The following is a 15477-nucleotide window of genomic DNA, read 5'->3' as shown; positions in this document are numbered from 1 at the left end:
CAGAGATTGCAAGGCTTAACATTACACACATGCTCACATTCTCATGTTTGTAAACACACACTGACTTGTGCTTCTCTTAAATCAGACAGGGACAAAGACAGCATGGTCCATATAGACACCACATTGATCTTGTACTGGAAAAAGAATGGGTGTTATGATATAGGAACTGACCTCATCCAGAACAGCAAGGGTTAACGCACTCATACAGAGAGAAGGGGGTGAGCAAAGAGGAAGAGAAAGACGTGGATATAAACAGACTGACTGCATTAACCCTTTAGTGAGAGTCTGTGTATGTATGTGGGCGACAGGGAGAGAGAGAGACACAGAGGTGAGTGGAGTGTTGAATGCTTACCTAATAAGGCAACAGACTGCCTGCCAAATGCCACAAAGTCTCCAACTGTTTGGGTGCCTGTATGTGGATGTAGCTATGTGACTATATGAGTGAATGGGTGACTGGGGAAGGGCCAGGTTTAACAGAACGTCCCTAAAATGAACTTGAGAGATTAAGAGGCGATGTGACAAAACATTCTTTTAATAAACTTCAGACATTTATCCGCTTAAAAGAATGTTTTAAAAAAACTACCCACTCAACATTATGCTTCCTACTCTACTCTTCAAAGTAAACGGAGTGTTTCTGTTCTGAGGTGTGAATCAGTGAATTGAGCCTGAAACAGTCACGCTGAGAGGGAAATTCAGGCTGGGATTCAGACTGAAATAGCTCCCTTTCAGCATTCGGCTCATTCCTCTCACTCCCCACTCCTTATCCCTGAGCCTGCCGTAACCTTATTTCATCTCCAAGCCCACCTCCCTCCTTCCCTCCATCGCCCGCTCCTCTCGCTCAGACCCCGTTTCCACTGCCCCTCCGCGGTGTTTCAGGAAAGCTAATGGCCTCTTCACCTGCTGTTAGTACCCTTTCAGCGGCAGCCTCATCGACCGCCTCCCCATCTCCAACAATAAACTAATAAATAACACCCACATCTTATGCTGACCCTCCAAGTTCAGGGAGGAGTCATAATGCTGAAAAGCCCCCCCACCCCAATCACTGTGAACAGAGAGGACTCAAATGGACACACTATAACTGTCCAGGAGCTATTGATTTGCTTGATGTACGTCTCGTCCATGTTTACGGAGCAGCGCTCCTGCTAATTCTTCTCCGACGATGGGACGGAGACTTATTTGGGTCACGCGGAGAAAGCTTCAGTTGTTTTGAAAGGTGAGTGCGGTTTTCTGAGTCGTCAATCTGTTGCAGTAGTATGGTGCGAGTTTCTCTGCGTCGTGCTGGGTGAGTCAGAGTGGTACAGACACCCACGGTTATCGGTCAGGGTGCAGGCGGTCGACAGCTGCACAGAGGCAGCTGCTGAGAGCAAGGCCCAGGAAACGGTAACATCAGCAGACAGAAAAAAAAAAAAAAAAAAACACAAGTCATCTGTCAGACACGGCCACATGGAGAGGGAGGCTGAGGCGGTGTCAGGGACCTCGAAAAATATGAGAGAAAGACACGGTGACGCGGGCAATAAGGCCGACACAGACGCGCTGACAGTGTGACGAGGTAGACGGACAGGACACACACCACAGGCTGTCAGGATTCACGCGAGAGGGGGAAACAGCGGGTGGAGGCCCTCCCGCCATCCCTGTGAGGATTTTTGAAAACGTGAGACACCTGAAGAGCCTGAGGCCGAGTGGCAGAGGGGCGGGCAGACAGAAAGACGGACAGACAGACCCTGCATCTCGTCGCTGTGCTGCTCGTGGGCCTGCATGGCCTTGCGGATCTGCATGCGGATGATGTCGATCTTGGTTTTGCTGTCCTGCAGCATCTGCTGGGCTGTCTGCAGCAGCTTCTTGTCCTGAGAGGAAGAAACAAGAGGGTGAGGAGGGGGAGGGAGGCGGAGGTCTGACCCTGTGGCAGGAAGCGGGCTGCAGTGAAGTCAAAAGAGGAAAGCGCACGGGCGGTGACGAATCGAGTTTGGGAGATTCTGAGAGGGCTGGACCGGATGTGTAAAAAACGGGACAGAGGGGAACGAAAGGTGCAGCACAATATGGAGGGTAGAGGAAGGGGTTCAATACCTTGGTGGAGCCATTGGCGTAAATGGGGATCATGTTCTCCGCCCCCTGCTTGACCTTGAGCTCGATGTTGAGCTGGCGCTCCAGGGCCGTGATGCGGTTTTGGTGAGCCGACGAGCGGCTGACCACCCCGGGCGACTGCGGGGCGTCCTCTGAGGGCAGAACCGAACCGTCCGTGACGTTCTCAGCAATACAGTCGCAATTACGCTAATCGCTTCGCTTCGCCTGGCCTCTGCTCAGACAAACCGCTGTACTGCGCCTCTGTTAACATTCAACATTTACATCGAACTGGGCCTTGGAACAGATTTCAGGTTTTCTGGAAAAAGTTAATGAGTGTTTCAAAGCCGCCTCCAGGGAAAGCATTTAGCTGGATGTTCAGTGCTAAGCATGCGTCAAGCATACCTCCTTACAACACTCCAACCGCAATCTCCCTGGGCTTTAATGCCTCATACCGTCCTAGCAGCCTTGCAAATGGCTTTAGTGCTCTCGTTACGGCCCCTCCCCTTCCTTACCTCGGATGTCATCGGGGTCCTTGACCACGATGTGGGCGTCGAGCTCCTGCAGCTGCGCGTGCAGGTTGTCCAGCCGGCGGTTGGAGCTGCGCAGCTGGTTGTCCACCTGCTGTGCGTTGCGCTTGTCGGTGGTGGCTCGCCGCAGGTTCTCCGCCCCTTCCTTGATCTTCAGCTCCTTGCGGATCTCCCTGCGGATGCGCTCGCGCTGCTCGTCCAGCCGCTGCTGCACGCTGGTGTCGGAGAAGTCCGAGCTGTGGTCCAGTCCCAGCTGCTCCAGCACCGACAGCCCGCCCGGGTCGCTCTGAGGGCAGGAAGAAGGAAGACGGCGAAAGCGTTAGACCGATGAAAGCCAGATAAGACGGGAAGTCGCATTATGACAACAGTACGCTCACTCAAAAGGATTTTTGAAGAATTTGTTTGACCTTTATTTAACCGTGTAAGTTCCGCTGAGATAAAAATCTCTTCACCAAAGCAGAGCTAGCCAAGGAGGCAGATGCACATAGAGTTACAGACACAAGAACAAAACCACTCAATTTAAAACGACAGTCAATCTCTGTTAAAGGGCTTCAGCACCACAGCGAGACCTACACTTCAGTACAGCTCCATTACAAGCCACCATCATGGAAACAGCGACCGGTTTCAGCCGGATAAAACCACAGAGAGACCAAAGTCACAGCATACATGCGTGACCCACGGCTATGGGCAACAAACCAAGGCGCCCCGCGACCAGCCTCAGAGATACCATCTCACAAAAGCCCTGCCCTGACGCTTGAAAGACCGTTACAACCCCCGGTACATCACCTCTCTGCGCGGGGGCCCCTCTCCGTGCCAGCACATCCTGGCCTCCACGCAGCCTGTGCGGCGTGGGGGGGGGGGGTGGGGTGGAGGGAGAGCGGACCTCACGGCCCACCCGGCCCCGGGAGGACGGGTTAAACCACAGACACACACAGCAGAGCAAGGAGGGAGAACCGGGAACAGAGATGACGCAAGGACAGGATGTCCGCCTGTGAGCAGACTCAAGTCATTTCCTGTTTCCTCTGCAGATCTGGTGACGGGGCAGCGCGGGAGGTTTGGGGGGGATGGGGGGGGAGGGCGTAAAACACCTAACACCCCGCTGTGCTGATCTCGTACACAACTGAGGCTTGGCTGCACAACACGGCTGAGTTCAAAGGGGGGGGGGGGGGGGTTCCGAGCCTTTCGGACAGCTGTCCTTTCAGGGGGACAGACGTATCCGCGTGCGAGAGCTCCACGAGCTGACACGTAAGGATGATGAAATCTGAAGTGTTTACCGGCTGCTCTTTCAAAGGATCCTTCAGGCACACGTTCGGTCTAAGAGGAAGTCTCGGCAAAACTGCCCCCGAGCGAAAATGACAAAAAGCATTCAGCTTTGTGCAACGCAGACAAGATCTAAAGCAGCAGCACGTATTTCTGTGAAATGCCCACTCCAGCAGCACAGCAAAATGTACACGTGTCAATGGGAGTTTCAGTATGACTTAGTTAGACGCATCAGAGTTCACTTCAGAAGCAAAGTTATAGGTCTGATTACAGCAAAGCCACTCTGACAAACAACACAAAAGTTCAGACCAATGTGCTGCTCTGCAGCTCAGCCTGATTTCCTATGAACTGGTTCAGACTGGCTCCCTACACTCCATTTAAGCCTGGTTCCTTACACAATAGTTCAGATAAATCACTACAGTGCAGTTCAGTTTAACCCACTACACAACAGTGCAGGTCAGTTACCTACACTGCAGTTCAGTCTGGTTCACGACACTATAGTTCAGATCAATTGACTACAGTGCAATTCAGTCTGGTTCAAAGAGCCACAGAACAGGGAAGCTTGGCATGACTCCTACTGCCCTGTCAATATCAGAGAAAGCAGTCCAGTCAGTAGTGCATCTGATCCTGGCCTTATCTGGGCGGCACGTCACTGTGACCCAGGTACCCCGAAAGCCACTTCCCTGCCAATGACAGCCACCTACAAATCAAGGTAACGGCCAGCAGATCAAGACACTAATTTAATAAGACCCCGCATGAAAGCTCTCGAAAAATCGACAGTAATGGGATTAGAGCAGATTAAAATGTCATTAATTGAGATGAAAACAAGTGCGCCAGTTCCTGTCCAAGACGATCATCGCCATGGACACACTGTCAGCACCCCGTACTCTCTCAGACGCCCCCAGGCACCCCGGCAACAGGGCGGCCCTCTCGCACGGGGGCCCTGCTGGGCGAGACGCGGGACCGCTACCCATAATCCAATCAAATTCTGTAGCCCCACTACCTCTCAAACCAAGCGCTCAGAAGCCAACTTCCAAGACTGTCATAAACACACACACACACTTCCTAACTCTGTTTTTTTAATCCTGTGAAACTACCTCGCAAACAGACGACGCTCACACACTGCACTCGAGTGGCGACATTTTGGCACAGAAACCTGCCTGACAGGGCTTCTGCACTGATGGGCAATCTTTGCTTAGTTAAAAAAAATAACGAAAGTCAGATTCCATTACGGTCAATGGTGTTTTCCACACTGCCTCCACTGTCTCTCTCTGACTTTCTCCAGTGCCGTTGCCCAGCTTGGATTGATTCCTATCGCATCGCTTGCAAATTTCTGCCCTACTAGACAGAAATACACTTCCTACTGGCCTCAAGCAAACCAAGGATCCGCCCCAACTTTCGCCTGATTTACGCAATGCTGGTATGGAAATGGCAGTTCTAAACCAACTGCCACAAACAAGTTTTGGTTTGGGAGGTGTGGGAAAGTGCATCTTGAGTAGACACTCCATTCTTCAACCCACACTGTTCCCCTGGCATGGGTGAAACCTGTAATTAACTGGCAATTAATTTGCAATTACTCAACCGTAATTAATTAATACAATGAACGCACATGAGGACCATTTACTGACCAGTTTTGGTAAGTGAAAGATCATTTCTCATCCAAGATATCTTGGGGAATCAACAGAGTCATCTCAAAGTGAGCAGAGGCGTACATGAAAGCCACAGTCAAACGGTCAATTCAAGCTAAAGGTATCGCACGTGCTCATTTCACCCAATGACATAAATCTGTAGAAAGGTCTTTTACATTACACCACATTATTGTCTTTTAGCAGACACTCTTCTCCAGAGGGACTTTACATAGGCTATGTTTTTTTGACATGTTACCCATTTATACAGCTGGATATTTACTGAGGCAATTGTGGGTTAAGTACCTTGCCCAAGGGTACAATGGCAGTGTCCCAGTGGGGAATTGAATCAGCAACCCTTCGGTTATGAGCCCTGCTCCTTACCGATATGCTACGCTGTCGCCTGTGCTACCCAGGCCCGATGCTATGGGGGTGCACAGGGGTGCACTGCGCCCCCCAGTTGTCTCCTTATATCCCTATGTGTACATAGTATTTATGACTTTTTGTGCATCCCCGTGGATTGCAGCTGCACCCCTCTGTATTTTCTCCTGGTGCCGAGCCTGGTTGTACGTGCGCTACCAGTAAACCCTTGTGTTTGCTGAATAGACTGGAGTGCTAAAGAAACTGTGTTAGATCACCACAGAGGAACCATCATCAAAGGCACTCTGATTATGTGTGGGGAAAGCAGGTGAGCTGGCTCTTCCCAGCAGCGCTGTGAGCTGTGGCCAATCGGCCTCCTTTCAGCAGGCTTGTGATCCGTTTGCTAGAGCGATCCTTTGTTTGTCTGGCCAAACGGACCTCGCCTGTCACAAGCGGCACCTGCCCACTGTAACGAAACAGCACAACTGCGGGCAATCATCTTCCATCACGCCTCATGATTCTGCACGGCGCCAAGGTTAGCAGGACATCTGACCGACTGTTAGTGCCGCACATCTTTGGAAAGCAGACATGGTGAACTTCATTATGATATCGTTATTAAATGAGGTTATTAAAGCAGCTTATGAATAGAATTATTATTCAAAATTACCAGAAAAAAACATTGCTATTACCATTAAACAGAGAATAACTCCCCAGTAACCGGTGAGCTGGTATAACGTTCACCCCCTTCATCTGTAATGTAAGCCTGTTTTTTGAAGCTCTTTCGGTCTAACACTGATGCGGGAGTCACCTGACATACCACAGGATTTAACACTTGAGCAGATGGAGGTCAGGACTGAGAAGGTCACAGGTCACGAGAGAGAGGCTGGACCAGCGAGTGATCAAAAAGCCGGCGCTCTAATGAGAGAGGAGAAACATGTGCTTATACAGTCAGGCACCTCTGCTTCTCTCCGCCAAGCCGCTGAGTGAGTGAACTAAACACAGCCTCTCGGCCCCCGCTTCCTGGCTGACACGGATTAGAACCAGTCTCCCGCCCCAGCCACTCAGCCTCAGGCTGAAGCCATGCAGTCCAGGCATAACACCATCCAGCCAACATATACACAGACAGACAGACAGACACACACACACACACACGCACGCACGTACGCACGCACACACACACACACACACACGCGCGCAGACACAACACACACGCGCGCGCAGACACAACACACACGCGCACGCAAACACATATGCACACACACGAGCACACACGCAGACGTACACACACCTGTATCCAAACAAACAAACTCTTGCACACACACAATCACTTTCCTGCATTTTCCTTCTTGTGTGTACACACAAACGGTTGCACACAGTTGTGCACACATGTGTCATACGCACGGACACATTCTTGGACACACATGCTCAAATGCAAACACTACAACATAGTGAACAGGCTAGACGGAAGGCTACCTCAGGCCCCCAAAGGCCATTTGAGACGCCAAACAGGTCAAGCTCCATTCCATTTCTTTGGTCCATATCTTCCTATATACCCTGCTCCTAATGCTTTCCCTCTGTCTGCAGTTTTCCTTCTTTCACTTTCAGTAATCACACCCAAACCAGAGATAACCTGGGAGGGGTGACAAACGGACCCACAACAGCTGGTGGTTGAGTCGGCAAGATGGACGCCGCCTGTTTCACTCCGACGGCTCGTAACGGAAAACACCTGCTGAGTTACTGCAACTCCCAACCCCTCGACGTTCAGCTCGGATGAACCGCAGTGCTGCGCCAAGGTGCGGATAAAGAAAGCGAAGGGCACGCTGAAAAACTCAGGGGCCAACAGAGGACGAGAGCCCGCGAAAACAGCGCGAGGGAAAGTCAGGTGACACACTACTGAAACGACAACAACACAGCGATCGGGCATGCGGAAGAGCCAACCAACAGAAAGAAAGAAAGAACAGATACTTTACATGGAAAGGCCCAGCATAGCCACAATGCAAACTTATCAATGGAGAGTTAAGAGAGGTGGCACTGAAGACAGAGCGGAGCATTTCAGAGGGAGTAAAAAGCAGTGTGAGGGGCAGACACACGCTTGAAGAGAGTGTAGCCCCTCGAGGACCTTGGAGGCTGTGCCCTATCCCCCCCCCCCCCCCCCCCGGGTCCCTACCGCTGGCTCCACTTCCCCCGTGTCAGGGTGTGCGTGCTCCTCTGCCCTCTCCACGGGGCACTCCGACACCGATCCATCGCTGGCCATGGTCACACCCTCCCCCCTCTCGCTGCCACGCTGTCCCGCTGCCAAAGTATTCCGCCCGCCCCCAAACCAAGCCAAAGGCTCCTTATCTCTGCCTCCTCAAATCCTGACCGCTCTTCCCGCCTGCGATCGAAAAGGCCACAGGACCAAAAAAAAAAAAAAAAAAGACACTAAAATCCTGAAATGCGTAGGAAACCAGCGCGAGAGAGAGCGAGAGAGAGACACTGAGCCCCACCCTACTGCTTCCTCTACGGTTACAGCAGAGAGAGAGAGACTGACGCGCACACAAACATACACACACACACTCACACACACACACACAGGGGGAAGATGGGTATGGTTTTGTAAGCGAGAAAGCACAGCCTCACTGCTTCCTTCCTGCTGCTGGCTGTTTTTCAGCAGTGGCGCGCTCCTTGACCCAAAGCCTCCTCTGCCTGGCCTCACTTAACCAGCCTCATTCAGCTTTATAAATCCACATAAATCTGGTGACAACCATGCCCTTAACGGGGATAAGTATGCGCAGACCACACAGGGCTCCTTGCTGCCCGCTTGTGCCTACTGTAATGAGAAATGCATACTGCCTTCTGATTGAGCGGGTGAAATGCCCGCTGCCTCTGATTGCTCAGCCTTTGCGCATATATTATCTCAGTTCAGCGCACGGTTGGCAACAGACACGTTTTTTCAGGCCTGACAGACGGTGGGTGAGCAAGACTGTCCTCCACTTTTCTCACACTCCCGGGGAGTGGACTGAAGAGCAGGAGATAAGCGGTCGTGGGTGGGGGAGGGGGAGGGGAAACGGGGGGGTAGGGAAAGTTCTCTGGAGCCGCAGCGGCTCTCTCCCTCACCCCTCCACCGCACCGCGAGAACCGATCCAGGGTTGAGTGGGCGGACCGACGGTGCTCTGAGAGAGCGCAGACAGCAGAGAGGAGGAATAAAAAGGTCAGGCGGGTAGAATTACAGCATGCAAATGACGCGGCGAGGAGACCTTCCTCCGGCCTATCGCTTACACGCAGCACACACACTCTGCCCTCGACAGAGTGTGAGACCAGCATCGCTCCCGGCTCTCACCTTTCACAATCAGCGCCCGGTTCAAGCAAGGGCCCTCCTCTCGCTGCAAAAACACGACACCCCCAAAGCCACCCCCCGCCCCTCTCGCAATCGCATCCCCTCTGTCCAAAAACTCCCCATCACCAACGCCCCCACACCGATGCCGGCAGCAGGGAGGAGTGAGTGAGGAGACAGGGCAGGGCAGGGAGGGGGAACTGGAGAGGGGGGAAGTGTGTGGCAGAACCAGGAACTGGGGAGAGAACCATGTCAAAGCAGGGAGGCCCACAGCGCTGCCGGCGTTGGGGGGGGGAGACGGACGGAAAGATAGAGAAATCAATTGCCTGCTACAAATCAGATCCACGCATCATGACCCCTATGGTGAACTCCATGACCCCACGGGGGGTGAGCGGCACACAAACAAAAAGGACACAGCGGATGTCTCCCAAATCAGTTTCCCTACATAAATTAACTCCCTGTGTTAATTAATAGCTGTGACTGGATTGCTGTGGTGTGTTTATTGAAGAATGGGCGGTCCATGGGTTGGTCTGGCTACTGAATGGATTCTGGTAGGGTACAAACGGTATAAAGGTACTAAGCAACAGGACTAGAGAAGAATGACGTTGTGCTGGGTGATGGCACACAAAGAAGAAAGTAAAGTGGTGACAGCACGGGCAGGAGGAAGACACCATTTACCACAATGGAATGAGACTTTTTTTTTATAGACAGTGGAAATTTCCCATTGGCGTTTAAGGCATGTGAAGGTGTAAGGTTCAAGAGCTGGTCACAGTGCATGACTCTTTCTAATGGAAAAGCTTTTCCATTACTAAAAAAAAGAGAGAATGGGGTAGTTTCTCTGCCTCACTGTCTGTGTGTGTGCATGTGGCGTCACTTTAGCCGGAAAAGAGAAGGCTGAACGTGCAATAGGAGAGTCACTCCGTTCCACGGTGCCCGTCACTCCGCATCAGCGACGGGCTCTCAGCCCCCGTCAGTGCGATCAGTCAAGCTGTCAGTCAGGGCTGTGCTCTGATTGCCACACACAGGGGGAAGGCCCTTTCAAAACAGTGACACGGCAGACCTCAAACAACAGGGTGGTGGCAGGCGGTATGAGACAGAGCACTGAAGAAGCCTGAGCTGACATGGCAGCCACACACCCACACGTGCTGACATGCAAGCACACGCACACACGCTCACACACATACACACAAACACACACACACACCCACACACTTACATATAAACACGTGCTCAAACAAACACATGCGCTCACAAGCAAGAACATGCACACACAAACACATATACACAAAAACACATACTCAGACTTGCACACTGACATGCAAGCACATGCACACACAAACACACACACACACACACACACACACACTTCTGACTCTACAGAGAGCCGAGAGGAGGCCACATATGCGCTCCTCGGTTTGAGCTGCCAGGCCACATGACAACGAGGTAGAGAACGCGCTCTCGCAGGCAGCTACTTCCTGTGTTTCCACAGAAGAGGCCCTTCTTTATAAATGCAGAGAGTGAGACGATCAGCGCGGGTGCGTTTTGTAAGAGCGTTCACTTCCCTGTCTTGAAGCAGCCCCTCTCCCACCCTTCACCAGCCTCGCGCCTGTTCTTCTTCTCTCCGTACGGAGGGGCACGCGAACGCCCAGCCCCACCCGCGCCATGTGGGAGAGGGACTCCTTGGGTGCTCAATCTGTGAGAATCAGACCCACAAGCCAACAGTCTCTCTCTCTCTCTCTCTCTCTCTCTCTCTCTCTCTCTCTCTCTCTCTCTCTCTGTACGTCTCTCACTAGGCCCTCCCTGTTGCGCTGCACTCCATAACACAGAGCCGATTGCAGAGATAACGGCTCCCATAAAGCAACACAGCCAACAGCAGCACCGAGCAGCAGCAGACAGCTGCTGACACACACACACACACAGATTTACCCCCACCAGACGTTGGCGCGCGTACACGCTCGCACTTGACATGATACAGGGTTTTGCAAAAACGCCACAATATTCAAGCGTGAATTCCCATAAGGTGATATGCCGCATGCAAACAAAGGCAAAGGGGCAGCTGTACTGTGAACTTGGGTTTGCCCGACTAACTCAGTGGCTTGTGTGTTAGTGCAATGATCCAACGGCCAATAGTGAATGCACACTGGCTCGCAGACGTCACATCCAATCTCTGGTATGCGCTTACAGCACAACGTGCAAAGGCCCTTTCACACAGCCGTGTAGACAGTCGAGCTGACTTTCACACTCGGCCTCTCTGAGACCCAAAGTCAGTGAATCCATGCAGCAAGCCTGTGTGTCTAAAAGCCATCCCTTTTAATGAAGATTTAATGGCAGACTGGTGTGGCAGGCGCTATAAATAGAAAAACCCCTCTGTCTAATTCAGGGTCACTTTGGGGGAAAACTCTCTGCGAATATATCTGCTTTAGCTCCCAGCATTACGCAAATTACAGCTTACTGACTACAAACATCAATAGCAACAAGAACGGCAAAAAACACCAGCCAGACTAAGAGTGCAGCACTCACAAAACCTCTGAGTGCAGTTTCTCTACCTCGAATAAACATCAGTGTTGGGCTGGATCTGTCGAAAGTCATCAAAAATGCATTGCTAGCTTGGGCTGAAGTTTGAGGGAACTAAATGAGATCAATATGGCTTTTTTATCTTTTCCATTGCCGCTACCTGGAAAATAAAAAAAACACAACACACACAGGGAAAAAGCTAGATTCAATATGCAAATTTTTAATTAATAACTGAATTGTGTGATCATTGTGTGACCATAAACCACACTGTACTCATGTAACAAAAAAAGATGTCTTTTCAATGTAACCACAACATAACATCTGACAAACCACTCCCAGGGGAACAGCGCCTCCTACTGGGCAATACACATCTCCCCCCACGGGATGTCTCCTTGGAGATCTCCAATCCAGATACAGACTGGATCTGGCACTGTTGTGCTCATGCTGTTGGCAAATGTTTCTTAACTCTCGTTGATGGCAAAGTATTAAACTTTTGTGGAGCCCCGTTTCTCTCCTGCCTTTTATCTGTACAGGAAGTCACTTGTAAAAATCTTCCGGTTATACATGTTCTTCAGATGTGTATCCAGGCTGATGTAACTCACAGGCTGAACAAAAAAGATTGCAATGATTACAATTCCCTTCAACACCTCATTAATGCCTCAGCATTTCACAACTCATTTCACAAAAGACATGCAATGTTCTGGTTAAATCAAAGCACACAAGCAACGTGACATAAATCAAAAGACCGCTATAAGATCACCTCCCCACAGAATTGTAACTACAGTGTTTCACAAATTGCACAGCGGCAATTCACAATGCAAACTAGCAAAGTGAACGGTGAGCATATCTCACCGTACTGTCCCTCGCATTAAACGCTGTATACGTGTTGCAATTAAAATAAACACGATTTGACCTGTTATCGATATTCTCCATATACAGTGCTGAAAATGTCAAGTGGCATTAATCGGCAAAAGAGCTTTTCAATTTGAGTGATGCTGTGACATTTAACTAATTAAGTGTCGTTCGCACTGCCTTACTTATTGGCACTTCATGCCTTTGTTTATTATTGCAGAACCCTTTTCCCCTTGAAATCGCTGGTCCTCTCACAATGGTAACCCTGCACTCGTGATGGAGAGCTGGAGTGAGACAAAAGCAATCCTCCGACATGCTCATACACGCTACTGTTTTTCGCACCAGTCACGCAGTGCGCTATAGTGGAGTGGCCAGTCAATGGAGGACAGGTCCACTGACATCACCTGAGCCACTCCCAGGCACCTGACGAATCACAGGGAGCCTGAGAGCGGTGAAACGGGGCTACCCTGGCCCAACCTATGCGCCCTCATCCCCAGCAGCACAAGGGCAGTTTGTTCCTCTGAATCCGGTCATTGTCGGCAGGTTTCGAACTCAGGCTGCAGCTCACAGTCTGCACTCCAGGAGAAAAACCTGATGGGTGAGAACATTTTTCTTCTTTAACCTTTTAATGAAACCCTCTTTTCAAAACAGAGCGGGTGACTAAAGCACTGTTATGCACTGACACTTGTTCAAATGCGATCTGAAGTTTTCTGTACTGGTTCCGTTTCTCATGTAATCTTCCACGTATTGCACTTATTTGCCTTGCTTTGAATGTTGCTCCAGATAAGAGCATTTAATAAATCAATAAATGTGAGATGAAAAAGTGCCTCTGATTCCAATTTGCAAAGCCTAACAAACGTTCAACCGTGCCACCCATGTGAAGTAGGAAATTTTACGCTCTTTAAAATGAACAGCTCTAAATCAATCTTGAGCAAGTTCTCTAGGCTGGAAGACAATATTGATTCCAGCTTGCAAAATCCAAATCAATTTCCCATTCACACCAATGTTGAGACATGGGTGAAATGCAGTTTTCTGTAAAGTGACCTTTTCCAATTTGACTTTCAAACAAATTGGAACATTCAAATTGCATGTGGACATGCAAGTGATGGATGATGCAACTTTATTGAAAACATACATTAGTTACACTGCAAATACAACAAATTATATATCAGTTCAGCTTGTTTAGCCACAAAGCACTGCAAGTTCAAATGGCAGGATGAGCTAAAGAACACGCAAATATCTAAGCTGATCCCCAAACCACAGCATTAGCCGCTATAGTGACGTCACCAAGACTCTTGACCTTCAAATGGAATCTAACCAACCTTCCATCTTTTCATGGATTCATGATCTAAGTGGTGAGCTGTATTTCTGGGTAATATGTCATCTGTCGCAGACCTTTACAAAGAAGCTTGTAGTTCATGAGTTCTTGAGGTGTTTTTTTCTGAAAACTGGTCTATTTTCAGGTTACCATTTATTCCGCAAATGTTTATAATGTATGCATGCAGGCCCATGTTCGTCACTGACGGTGACTCATCTTAACGCACACTTTGTACATTCAGGAACAGCAACGCAGTGGTAATGATTAAAAGGAAGTGTTCAGGAAACGTAATGAATGCACAGGAATACGTTCCCACCCAGGGAGCACAGATCCTGGGGAAGCAGAGACAGTTTACATTGGACTTGGAGGTTAGACTCAATGCATTCTTAACAATGGCCAGCCTTCTAGGGAAGCTGTTTTATGAGTCTAAGAAGCTGCGAGCACATCTTCTGGCTGCTTAATCTAACAGCAGATCAAAGACATGCTGTTCATGACCTTACAGCAGCTAGCTGTCAGCTGTTAACAGATCTAATGTTTCTCTAAGAATAAACATTTCCTTTTCTGCATTCTGTGATGTTAAGACTGTCCACCATCTTGTTATAGAAATTCGATACCCTGCAATTTCCCCCGATTGGCTGAGCCAGGCGGTGGGCAGGGAAATGCAATGGAAACAAGAACCGGAACCATGGCAGCTTTATGGTCTGTGGCTGTAGTTCTGCCAGGCTCAAGTTCTAACTATTGAAATGTGGCTGAAATGAGAGACACAGGGAGAGATAATTCTTTGCCTGTGTTAATTCCACTCACACGCCACTTCTCAAAACGATTCTATTCAACAGCCCTAACACAGCCTGGAATTTGGGCTGAGAGAGCCGAGGGAACGGACCGTGAATTCCAATTACCCCCCCCCCCCAAAACAACACCCCTGGCTTCCCACCCCCGCCCAAACTTCTGTTTACAATCAAGGACTAAAATAAGGCAGTGAGTCAAAGGGGATTTGAAACGCTCAGAAATGAGGTGAGCGGGATGACTGCACGCGGATGAACAACAGACAAAGCGGCAGCGTTATGAATAAAACAGCGCGGGAGGCCGTCCCTCTGGAGGAGAAGTCAGGAGTCGTTTAGCCGCGCGCTCCACGCCGCTCCCCCAGTTACAATGACAATCGCAAGCCGGGCGGCTCGCGGGGCCCGCGGCTGCCAGCGGTGCACAGAGCAGCGCTGTTCTCCCTCGCTGAGATTCCTCTCCGGGATGAAAAGGCGCGGGGACGCCGGGCCGGGGCATCTGGACGCTTCCGAAAGGCCGCCCGGGCCAATCACGCTCCCGCCCCGAGCTCCCAGAAACCCCCCGAGTCCACATACACACACACAGCCCTGGAAGAGTTCCAGGGATTCTTCCTCACTGACATCACCAGGACCTGCGCTTCGTGGATGGGGAGCTGTGGCCTGAGTTTTACACTCCAATAAAAAGAGACTTTAAAAGGCATATGAGATCTCGGAGTGCTCATTTCCTCTGGGATAATCTCGCAGAGATTCTCATCACCTTCTGCAAGTTAGGCTCATCTGCGTATATGCACCGACACCTTTGAATCATTCATAGATTTTTATGACCCTGAGAAAATTCTGCGCTCCCCCTCCAAAGATGTCCCTCCGT

At 50.3% G+C, this 15477-nt stretch overlaps 1 protein-coding gene across 2 annotated transcripts in view; it reads right to left on the bottom strand.

Moving 5' to 3' along the window:
• pkn1a (protein kinase N1a) overlaps positions 1-15477 on the bottom strand; it is a 41867-nt gene that overhangs the window by 14140 nt on the left and 12250 nt on the right. The window contains exons 1-4 of one of the 2 annotated variants that reach the window (XM_036528907.1): positions 8001-8324; positions 2574-2874; positions 2065-2213; positions 1721-1844 (exon numbers count right to left, since the gene is read on the bottom strand). In XM_036528907.1, the coding sequence (XP_036384800.1) occupies positions 1721-1844; positions 2065-2213; positions 2574-2874; positions 8001-8087 (661 nt within the window). In that variant the 5' untranslated portion in view covers positions 8088-8324. Of the gene's footprint in view, positions 1-1720; positions 1845-2064; positions 2214-2573; positions 2875-8000; positions 8325-15477 lie in introns of those variants that run through there. The other variant, XM_036528915.1, reaches the window with a different exon arrangement.

Source organism: Megalops cyprinoides, chromosome 1 (genome assembly GCF_013368585.1).
Source record: "Megalops cyprinoides isolate fMegCyp1 chromosome 1, fMegCyp1.pri, whole genome shotgun sequence".
In the NCBI taxonomy this organism is placed as follows: domain Eukaryota; kingdom Metazoa; phylum Chordata; class Actinopteri; order Elopiformes; family Megalopidae; genus Megalops; species Megalops cyprinoides.
The sequence above is the reverse complement of the archived record's forward strand: the minus strand, read 5'-3'. Positions and strand labels throughout refer to the sequence as shown.